A 12,245-nucleotide genomic window follows, 5' to 3' on the forward strand; every position below is an offset into this window, starting at 1 on the left:
TTAAACTTCAATTTGACGTAGCCTGGTCATAGATTTATTTTGCTAACTTAAAGTAGTTTTTCAATCTACTGAGCATGAAGGCATTCTCTCTCTCTACTTTAACTGCTGTTTCTCTCCCTCAGTCCCAGTGAGACAGCATATTTTCATCACCTGCTGTTCTCTGCTTGTCCTGTGACATCTTAGATTAGCAACCACTACATTTCTTAAAGAGCAACACTGCATTTGCAATGCACTCTACAAGCATAGTAGCCATACCTCAATTTTTTTTTCCATTTCAGCCAAGCATTACTTAAAACCCTTCCTAAGACCACATAAGGCTAAGACCCTGTAAGCCTGTTTTAGGTACCTCCCATGTTTACCATCTAGGTAAGCTTTTATTCAGATAGTTTTCTGTCTCAACAATGCATATGATTAGAAGATTTGATTTTTTTTTTTTTTTAGTTGGAGTTCTCACCCTGTCGCCCAGGCTGGAGTGCAGTGGCACACTCACGGCCACCACACCCTCAGCCTGCTGGGCTCAGGTGATCCTTCAGTCTCAGCCTTCCAAGTAACGAACTACAGACATGCGCCACCATGCCCGGCTAACTTTTTGACTTATTGTAGAGATAAGGTCATGCCAAATTGCCCAGGCTGATCTTGAACCCGTGGACTCAGGCAATCCTCTCTCCTCGGCTTCTCAAAGTGCTGGGATTATAGGCATGAGCCACCGCACCTGGTCTGAATTATGGACTCAGACAGTGACTCAGAGACACACAGGAGACAGGGGCCATAGGGCAGTATTAGCTGGCTTCACAGAACCTAAACATCAGTACAGTTAGAATTATACCTTTTAGTTGAGTTTAAAATTGAGAGTCTGTCCATGTAGCATATAAAGAGTTGCTCTATCCCCAGGGAAACACAGCACCCAGAGGACAAAGATACTGCCACGGTTGGTGCCAACCTCTATGGGGCTGTGTCTACAACCACAAATTCCTGTGTTTATTTGCCAAAGTGCTGCCTTTAAAAAAAAAATGAACAGAGAAACAGACACCAAGAGCTCCCTCTGGCACAAATGCCCCAGAAACCGTAGTAAAAAGTTCCACCAAGCCGGGCTCGGTGGCTCAGCCTGTAATCCCGCGCCTTTGGGAGGCTGAGGTGAGTGGATTGCCTGAGCCTGCGGGTTCGAGACCCGCCTGAGCAGCGAGACCTCATCTCTACAATAAATCAAAAAATCAGCCGGGCATCGTAGCGCATGCCTGTAATTCCGGCTACTCGGAAGGCTGAGGCTGAAGGATCGCCGGAGCCCAGCAGGTCGAGGCTGCTGTGGCCGGGAGCGGCCACTGCACTCCAGTCTGGGCGACAGAGTGAGACTCCAACTCAAAAAAAAAAAGTTCCACCAGCCACAGGTGAGATGTGACTTTCTGAGAGAAGTGGATAATTTTTATTTGATGGTGAATCGTTAAAAGTGAACCAGATGATTAAACTTAATGGAACAGCCACATTAAACTGAAATTAGTAAAAACACGCCTCGGGCAGCCTACAACCTTTTATTTGTTGTTGTTTAACTTGTCTTTTACAGTGGCCATGATGGATGACATCACAAAAGAAAAAATCCAATTAAAATCTAAGTGCTCAATAAACCTCTAATGTCTGGTTGTCACCACTGCTTTCACGGGCACTGATATCTTATGTTTTCTCTTTTTCCCAAGAGTAGAGAAAAGAGCTGGCCCCAGGGGAGTTCAGCAAAAGGGGAGGAGAGTGGGGAGAACAAAGCAGAGGCTTCTGGAGGGTTCTGCTCTGTGGACTCTGTCAGACCCAGATAATGCACTTTGGAGGGAGGAAGGGGGAAGGGGTTAAATTGTTTCATTATCAGACAATGCCTTAGTGAAGAGATGTGTTTCCTCCACTAGTTTTCAAATATGGGTAAATCAGAATTGTGATCTGCAAAGCAATCCCTGTTTGCAGTCTTCTTTGGTGTCTCCTCTGCCCTTTTACACTGTCTCGGGTGTTTGTTCTATAAGTCATCGAAATGGTCTCTCCTGATAGCTAAAAATAAGTTTCTGATTACTTTTACCTGAATAAATCTTGTGACCAGATGTGGTATTCACCTACTAAGTGTGCATCAATTATATACTGAAAGTGATGGAAGAACTGGCCTGGGAGAGTCTATAATCTAGTGGGATGCAGGATATAATAAATCATCTGTAAAGATAACGGTTGCCCCCAGTAAAAGTATACTGACTTTTGATAACAGATTTGACCTTAGAGGTGCTGTGTGTTTGTAAAATTGGGTTTTCAAAACAAAGTTCTCAGAGTCCAAATAGGAGCCAAAACACGGTGCATAGGAACTAACAATGGTTAAGCAATCTCTCAAATTTGGAAGGCGCTATATAATTTATAAAGCACGTATTGTTCTTTTATTTCATGTTTGCATGGCGATTAATGTAGTATTTGTATATGGTTTCTAATTAGACCTTCACAACAGCCTAGACATGTAGCTCTTAATGTCCTCATTTAACGAATGAGGATCCTGGCTCGGGGAGGTTAATTGACTCTGCTGTGCTCTTGCACTTGGTGAGTGAAAGAGAATGAACATAGCCATACTTAGGACTCCAAGGCAGCACCCCCCACACGGTGCCAGGCTGCTGACCACAGCTGCCCTGGAGCAAGGATCCGCCAGGCAGTGAAGTTGGTTTCTTTACTTGTGAGTTAATGAAATAGCTTTTTAAGAGCCTCTTCAGTCATTAGAATTTGACGATGGAGAGTTAAACTTTCCCCGGTGGCTCTTTCTGTGTCATCATGGTCCAGCGTGTCCTTAGCATATCACATTACACAAATCATGGAATGCTCTTGTTTTACATTTCCTATTGCATCCGTCTCTCTCCTAAGCAATTTCCTCCGTGTCCACATTTATCTTCCATTATTCCTGCCAAGTTGCTTTCAAAGCTACTAATTATATGAATAATATTCTCTCCCCCCAAACACTGCAATGAACTAGCTTTAGCTGTGTGGCGTTAGACATGGTTTCTCCACCTCTAAAAATGAGGACATTGCACCAAATAATCTATAAAGCCTCTTTTGCTAGCAAGTTCTAATCTTTGGACTTGTTTCAGACAAGCTGTGTGACTTTGGAAGCACTACCTAAATTGGAGCCTCGATTTTCTTGACTCTGCAATGATGGATTCAATTTTGTCTCCCAAAGTATCTTTCTTAGAAAACTGGTTATGGGAGATATCAATATGAGTTACATCCAAAAGGATTTTTTAAATAAGAAAGTTAGGGAAAGCTAGATTAAACAAAGTCAAGTAGAGTTTCAAACTGCAGATGCCCACAGACTTTAATATGAGTGACTCCAAGAATAGCAAGTGCTTCTTTCCCTCAGCATTTTGTGTAAACGATGCTCCAAGGGATACACTTTTAGAAAGACTAGGTTAGATTATTTTAAAAGTCCCTTTTGCTTTAAGAGTATATTTTCAAATGTGTGGATGCTACTCTAAGTGTTCCATGCAGTATTCATCAAGAGGATGTGTAATTGTTACCTGTGGTGGTTGTTGCCGATACTGTAGTAACATAGCCGTTCTCTGTTTAGACAAAACTGGAACAAGGTAGAATTTAGCAGCCTTCCTACTGAAACTAACTTGTCTATATGTCACTGATACTTATGACCCTGGGAGTTTATAAATAGTCCTCAATAAAAAGCACTTTTTAAAAATTTGTGAACAGTGTAAAGACAATCTGCATTTTTCCTGGGTGGGAAAAGGGGAATGAAGGAATTCAACACTGTAAAAATAATCTCTGGGATAGGAAATACGGATTATTGGTCCAAGTTAGCATCATCACCTTCCTCTTCCATGGGATCCTAACATTCATTTAATTCAACCCGTTTCCCAGACCCATTTCACTGACAGTTAATCCTCAGAGTCTATGCTTGATTACCTTTAGAAGCAGGGAACTCACTATCTCATAAGGCAGACTATTTCAATTATTAGAAAGTTCTTTCCTATCTTATACTAAAATCTGAATGTTAAGTATTATTGTTCCAAGTGACCTTGTAAATTATCTAGTCAGGTGATTTTCGAGGCATCATTCATGGCAGAACTTAGGCTGTCCCTCAAATACTTCAAATTAAATTTCATAAACAAACAAATTTCTCATCATCCCAGAAAAGTGGTTATAATCTCCACCACTCAGAGGGATTGCCTACCTTCCCTAAATTCACCAAGACAGTAACTTTAGTGTAGAAGGAGAATGTACCCAAGTCTCTCTGATTCAAAATTCAAAGTTCTTTTTCTCCAAAGTGTATTGCTTCCTAATATGTGTACATACAAGTGAGGAAGAAAATGTATTAGTAGAATGTGAAATCTGTAATGAAAAAACATGTCCTTGGGTGTCTTGCTATTGCTCTGGCCTTTAGTTTTTATTTCTTCAAAATAAGCATCAGTAAATGTCCCCCTAAATTCTGTTCCAGTTCCGGAAAATTCTAGGATTACAAGGAAACGTTCATTAATAACTGGCATTTACTATCTAGAGGTTATGTAAATAGTAAAAGAAAAAAAACTGTATGCCTTAGAAAGGATTTAATACAGGTTAACATAGCATGCACGATAAAGAAAAAACAGTTTAGGATCACATGCTTGACTTTTACTTCTTTAATTTTTTTTTTCTACACTAGTTACATTCAGACCAAGATAGAGGAGATGGATCACTTAAATATATCCTTTCAGGAGATGGAGCAGGAGATCTCTTCATTATCAATGAAAACACAGGCGACATACAGGCTACCAAGAGACTGGACAGGGAAGAAAAACCTGTTTATATCCTTCGTGCTCAAGCTATAAACAGAAGAACAGGAAGACCCGTAGAGCCTGAGTCTGAATTCATCATCAAGATTCATGACATCAACGACAATGAACCCATATTCACCAAGGAGGTTTACACAGCCACTGTCCCCGAAATGTCTGATGTTGGTGAGTGAGATGTGATTTCAACCTAAAACTGATCTCTAGCACATCCTGAGTAAGGAATCCCATGAGCCAAATGTACTGAGTTAAATGCTAAATTCCACAGTCCATGTATGTCCTTTTTGTAAGTGCACCCGTGTTTCCTGATGTTGCTCTAGTCTCCTTTTGTTATTATTTTTAAGTAGACAGTGCTTCCCCTAATGAGGAGAGAATGAAAAGTGGCAGGGTAGACGTGGGAGATGGGAAAGGAGACCACCTCCTTTCTCTCCCACCTGAACTCCTACTCTGTTTCTTTGGCTGGAAGACAGCAGACTTCTCCATTTCTCTTAGTCCACACTGGTATTGGGTTCCAGGTAAGGACCTCCCCAGTAGAAAATAAAAGACTGAATTTATAGTCTAGTCTAAAGAGATCACCTAGCTTCCCCATTTTCAAATGTGTAGATGCCACTCTGAGTGTTTCATGTGGTATGAATTGAGACGCAGAATTCGTTCACTTGTGGCTGCTGTTGCCTTTGTGGTTATGACATTGTCCATATTATGTGACTGTGGCTCTTTCTGTATCATACACAGAAACCAAACTAAACCAAACTCTGGTTTTGTCTGAAACTTGAATCTTTTGGGGGAAGCAGTTTTGAATTTACATTCCACGGCCTGTTAACACGTTTAAGAATATAGTTAGACTATTTTCACTAGATTTGATAGGCAAGCCTCCTTGTGAATATGTGCAGATCCCTAAAATGGTCTTCTTTTTAAGATTATGATAATTTAAATTGTTTTTTTGATGAGCCATCCTAAAATAAGAAGAATTTTGTATGGATTTTATTTGAAAACTGAATAGAATAAACGTATGTAACTATGGCTATAACTTTATTATAGTAGTGATGGTTGCTTTAGGTAACTGTATATTCGGGAAAGAGACTCAAAGAAAACTTTTTTAAAAAAAACAGATGATGTCTGGGGAATGTATCCTTTACTACTTGGTGGGAATTAAGAGACTTTTATGTGGTAAATATAGTTAATTAATATTTGATGTACATTCCACCACCAATTTTAAGTTTAATGTGTGTGGATTTAATTTGTTTAAATTGGGTGAGGGTAGACAGGATTTAAATTAAGAAAAAAATTATACTGACATCACTCTTAACCACATTAAAATACTTCATGGGAGACAGTGACAAATTTTAAACTCCTTATGTAAAGGGTTATTTTTATTTTCACTGTCAAATTCAAAAGGGCTGAAATTACATAATAACTTTATTATGTATCTGTCAGTCGATCAGAAGCGTTGTAGTTCACAAATCTAAGACATTGATCCATAGATATTATTGCAAAACAACTAAATTTTTCTCATGAAGAAATTGTACATCTCAGGATTTGAAACCACTTTGTTTTGTTACAAAAATCACAAGCCATCTCAAAGAAAAGAGAAGGATTGGAATTCTGTTTTCTCCTTATTCTTCGCTGGTCGCAGCAATAATAGGATGGAATTCTCTAAAGAGGAGAGTTTGTTAGGGGAAAAAAGTTTCCTCTAGGTGGTAAAAGTCATAAAGGATAGTCTCCTCAGCACTACTCAGGGCAACTGTAACAGGAAATGCAGATGGTACACTGCACAACTCGAGGGGGTTCCATTCACTTTTGAACCATTACAGAATTAAATATGTTTTACAGATATTTAGGGGGAGCTGACAGCAACATGTCTTGAGGAAAAAAATAAGGCTTTTTTAAATCTTCATACAGTCACCATTATGTTGATATTCATCATTATCATTAATTAGCATGTCATTATTGTGATGAGGAAAGGCATCTTCAAGAAACTACATGAAGATAGTGGGACAATAGCAGGAGGGCAGAAATGGACTTTGGCATCAAACAGACCTGAATTTGAAACTATCTCTAATAGGAAGCAGCAGTTTAGCCTTGGGCAAGTTATTTGATTTTCTCTGATCCTCCAGTTCTGTATCGAGAAAAAATAAATAATAAATGCCAACTCCTAAGGGCTATTATGAAGATTAGATGAGAAAACAGGTGCAGAGCCCCTAATACAGTATCTGTCAACTAATAGGCACTTACGCATCCAGATAATCATATGCTAAAATCAAATCAAAGTTTATATTAATGTCAAACAAGAACTTGGGTGTTTGTTAACTTTTGTTAACTCTCACTCTAAAATCATAGGATGTTCTCATTCTTCTCACCCCCTTTGCCAAATTATGAGGGTGGGTGCTCTGTTTCGTGCATCAGCACTATATGTTCAGAACATACAACCCGAGCATAGTACAATTTATATGTTCAATAAGTGAAATTGAGTAGCTATTACAAAGCAATGTAGAAATTCTAATATTCCAAAGATGTAACTTCCTTGTTTTCTTCATGGATAGGAAAACTCTAGCAGTAGGCTTACTGCTTATTTGATATGACTATCAAAAATCAGCCATAAGACTATCTTAATCAGAGGGTCTTATCCTTTTGGGAAAGTCTATCTACCCTCTCTTTGGTGAAATAGACACATAAGCACACACATGAAAATTCAGGGGGCTAGTGATACTTTGAAGACAACTGTGTTCCCTAAAATAAGAATACTGTTCCAAAATGTAATAGCCTTTTTTGTATATTTAGTTAAAATTATCTTTTGGAATTATAGCTTCCAGATGTTTCTGCTTTGCTTTTTTCATTAATTTAGTCCAAAATCACAACCACTAAGGTTCAAGGTCTTTCAATCTTTTAAAATTATCAGATAAGTTTATCATTGAGGATACTTTTATTGGCAAGTAACAGGAAAGCCAACTCAAAACTAGTTTAAACAATAAAATTATTTATTGGTCACATTACTTAAGTCCAAAAGTAAAGTGGGCTTTGGACATGATTTTATCTGAGTTCTAGCTATGGCTCTGTAGTTTTCTATTCTGTCAGCTTTGTCCTCAGGCTGGTATTTCTAAGATCACAAAAAAAGCTGCTGCAAATGTACATCAGCACATTGCAGTCTAGGAGAAAGAGTATCTATGACACAGAATTTCCAGCAAAATCATGAATGACCAATCCTAAACCAATTTTTGTGGACAAAGGAATGCAAGATGTTGATTGACTTAGATAACTTGAAATAATCACTATAGCAAAAGTCCAGTCAAATTCCACCATTGAAGACGGGTTAGAAAGAGATTCACTCAAAGTCATGACCATTACCATGCTCCTCTTTAACTTCATCCTTATAATATTTATAAATATTAATTACATTTCTTTAGAGCAAAGAATCCAAGGGTTTTGAACTTAGCATTCTACGTAAGTTTTCCACTTCCTTACCATGAAGTTCTATACAAAATGAAGATCTGGCTTTCTTTTTATGTGTGTGTATAAAAGAATTGTAATGGACCCTTGATTTATTTTCAGTTTATGTTTCTGTCATTACAGGTACATTTGTTGTCCAAGTCACTGCAACTGATGCTGATGACCCAACATATGGGAACAGTGCCAAAGTTGTCTATAGTATTCTACAGGGACAGCCCTATTTTTCAGTTGAATCAGAAACAGGTTAGAATTCTTTTTTGATCTTCTTTTTGACAATCTGCATTTTAATTGACATACTCAGCTGAGCTCGCACATCTTTTAATAAAAACAATCAGTGTGATTGAATTTTCTTGCATTCCTCTACCAAACACTGATGATATATTTGTAAACATGACACCTAAATCATTTTAATCAAGAAATCTGACAATGAATCTTTCATCCACCGTGTTTATACAAAGGAAAATTCAGAAAAATTATGCATTGTTTTATTCCTCTTCCAGTTTGGGGTGAAGCTAAAAGATCAACCCTTTCTGATAGCTATTAGGCCTGTTTATGGATATTCTAAATCTTTAAAAAATGATTTAATAGGCTTGCATCTCTCTATTCTGTTTCAAAGCTGGATGTAGCCATGTGATTCATTTGGGTAAATAAAATGTGACAGTGATGTAAGTCACTTCTAAGTAAAACTTTCAGAGTTGGTGCAAATCCCACATTCCTTTCCCTTGCCACAGTGACCGTGGAAACCAATGTTGAGATGGAATCTGCAGCCTGTATGTCTGAGTGGTATCATGTGCAGATCTTCCTGCTTCCCTGCTTGGAGTGTGAACAAAAAATAAACTTTGGTTATCTTAAACCACAGAGATTTTGCATTCTTTGTCATCATTTCACTGTCTAGCCCATCCTAACTGATATCTTGCCCTAATCAAGCAAAGAGAATTGCCTTATGGAATTTTTTTTTACCAGCATCTCATTTTTCCGTATTTTCTCCACAAAGTAGCATCCTATCTTATAATGATGTGTTTTTAGTAAATATTACTTGTATTGTATGGTAAATTCTACACATAGTGCTGCATCATAATAAGAGCCAATTTTCTTTTATACATTTTCAAATGTCCATTATCATTAGTAGAAACAAAACCCTTTCTAGGTTATTACATCCAGTTGGAAATCAATGTGTTCAGCAGTGCAATGAACTTGGAAAGAATCCCAAGGAGAAAAAAAAAATGTTGAGCTGAAAAACAATGAGGAAGAAAAATTAGAATTATTCAACTTAAAGGACAAAGGGCTAAGGTGATCTTCTTAATTTAAATAGAGAAATACTATTATCTGGAGAACAGAAAGCAGCTGCACTTTTACTGAAGCCAGGACTATAGGATTAAAACTGACCTGTTGTCTGAGGTATTCTCGTTAAAAATAAAAAGAGATATTTTCAGCTTCATTGATTGTTAAGCACTGGAATGTGCTACTAAAGACAGTTATAAAGCCTTCTCTAGTGGTTTTTGAAAGAAGTTAATTTAAGCATAAATCTTACACAGAGATTAGGTGAACTTTCAGAAGTCCTTTTAACTAATTGTTTTATAACTACCTAACAATAGAGATAAATTAAACCTAACTTTAAAATGTTGGTTGCTGTTGGGACCAGCTTAACTACAGTTCACATCAGCATTAGGAAAACCTAAATTCTCTAAGATCATATAAGATGCTAATTATGAGAGAACTGGTACTGTGTTTTCTTAAGATCATAGTTTTGTGGCTTAGAAAATCCTCCGAACATTCATTACAGAAAGTGTATTTGCGAGCAATTAGTCAATTCCATAATGGTAAACTCAAGCATCAGTTCAAGTCTATGGCTTTCTTAACAATTTCTTTTCTTTCCTTTTTTTTTAATTTTTAATTTGAAAGATGTGGGATACAATTCAGGGTGAGGTATACAAATGTTCATTATGCAGGTACCCTTGTTGATGAGGTGTGCCCCCCCCGCCCCAGCAGATTCCCACTACTGCCAATCCTTTTCTTACAGTATTACGATAATTGTTCAAGGTCTGCTTATGAGAGAATATGTGATACTCAGTTCTTTGTTTATGTGATAAATCACTCAGTATTATAGACTCTAAGTCCATCCAAAAACAATTTCTTCATAATACACCTACATGGCTTTTATCAAGCAGCTCCTATAGTATGCCTTTATATCATATGCAAAATTAAATTTTTGCTATGTCATCTTGTAACACTTAATATTCATATAAAATCCATACTGTAGTTATAATATTAAGTCTTATAATGATTAATAGTCTATACTATTGCAGGATTTGACTTATACTTATTTTTATTCTTCTTGTATTAACAGGCTTTATTTATTTTTATTTTTTTGAGTTAGAGTCTCACTCTGTCACCAAGGTTGAAGTGCAGTGGCACACTCAGGGCCACCGCAACCTTGACCTGCTGGGCTCAAGTGATCCTTCTGCCTCAGCCTTCCAAGTAGCTGGAACTACAGGCACGCACCACCATGCCCAGCCAATTTTTTTTTATTATTGTTTATTATAGAGATGAGGTCTCACCAAGTTGCCCAGGCTGGTCTTTAACCTGTGAGCTCAGGCAATCCTCTCACCTCAGCCTCCCAAAGTGCTGGTATTATAGCCACTGCGCCCAGCCAACAGACTTTAAAAAAAAAGTCTCTTCTGCTTGGTTGTAATATCCTTCAGTATAAAGGCTATATTTAATCCTTATTTCATTACAACATCTGCATTGTGTTTTGCATATTTGTGGATGACAGTTTATTTGCATAAATAAATGATTTTATAAAGTATTTTTAATGCATCCCTTTCCACTCCTAATCTTCACATCCACAGGTATCATCAAGACAGCTCTGCTCAACATGGATCGAGAAAACAGGGAGCAGTACCAAGTGGTGATACAAGCCAAGGACATGGGCGGCCAGATGGGAGGATTATCTGGAACCACCACAGTGAACATCACGCTGACTGATGTCAACGACAATCCTCCCCGATTCCCCCAGAGTAGGAACATTTGATTGAATGAGTTTCTTCAATGCACTTTTGTAAACTCCAACTTTAAGAATTTTTTTTTCCACTGTGATCATTATTGTAAATTGATGGACTAGTAAGAACTGGCACTTTTTTATTAAAAATGAGTTGACAGCACTGCTTACATTCAGGAAATGTGGACATTTATGTTCTCCACTGGTAATTAGCTGAGCGGTTTCTGATATGGCTGTTGTTATAAAGGCAACATCATTGTTTCATTTTTCCTTATTAAGAAGACTACCACAGACATAAATCTGCTCGTGCAGAACATATGTATACAAGCATGCTGCTATTTGTTAGGAAAAATTTGACTTTATATTTTGTGAATTTAATCAGGCGTGTAATCTCTTTTAAATCCTCACAAAGCTTTGTAAGGAGAGGATTTATCATTTTACTGTTTCTAAAAATACAACTGTGGAAGTAACTAGGTACTTAATCCATTTGTAATCATAAATAGTTTTCAACATCATGGTTAATTGAGATACTGAAAGTCCATCTCTAAAATCATTAACTCTCATGATTAGATAAGAAGGAAGAAAAAAATCCATGAATACTGACTTTGTATCAGCAATATGCAAAACTCTTTCACATAGAGCTGCCCAAGTGGTAACTGCTTTTAATGTAATTTTTCTTCCAGGAATAAAATCCCTTTCTGACCACGATCTCCTAAGAATGTTATCTCAATTATTAAATAGAAAACCCACTCACTCTATCATGGCATTTTTAAAAGAAGGTCAGCTAATAGGGGCTTCCTTTAGAATGGAGGTGTATATGAACCAAATAAATATTTTTTCAAGTATTCAGAATTAGCTAACTGCAAAGACAGAATAGCTAATTATTTTCTGCTATCACAAATAGAAGTTTATGAGCCCTAAGATTTCCCCCACGGAGGCCTGAAAGAAAGATCTCAGGATCACCTACTCTTTACCCAAAAACAACCTTTTCAGATAGCCTGTGACTTGTCACTGAACAATATGTC

At 37.5% G+C, this 12,245-nt stretch overlaps 1 protein-coding gene across 2 annotated transcripts in view; it reads left to right on the forward strand.

The window, feature by feature from the left end:
• The window catches only part of CDH6 (cadherin 6), a 136,526-nt gene that overhangs the window by 101,333 nt on the left and 22,948 nt on the right, over positions 1-12,245 (forward strand). For both annotated transcript variants that reach the window (XM_008053896.2, XM_021710389.1), the window contains 3 exons: positions 4,652-4,946; positions 8,346-8,465; positions 11,072-11,239. In XM_008053896.2, coding sequence (XP_008052087.1) covers positions 4,652-4,946; positions 8,346-8,465; positions 11,072-11,239 — 583 coding nt within the window. The remainder of the gene's footprint in view (positions 1-4,651; positions 4,947-8,345; positions 8,466-11,071; positions 11,240-12,245) is intronic.

The sequence above is a fragment of the Carlito syrichta genome, unplaced genomic scaffold, assembly GCF_000164805.1.
Source record: "Carlito syrichta isolate Samal-C Ts95f unplaced genomic scaffold, Tarsius_syrichta-2.0.1 Scaffold288841, whole genome shotgun sequence".
NCBI classification, from domain to species: Eukaryota; Metazoa; Chordata; class Mammalia; order Primates; family Tarsiidae; genus Carlito; species Carlito syrichta.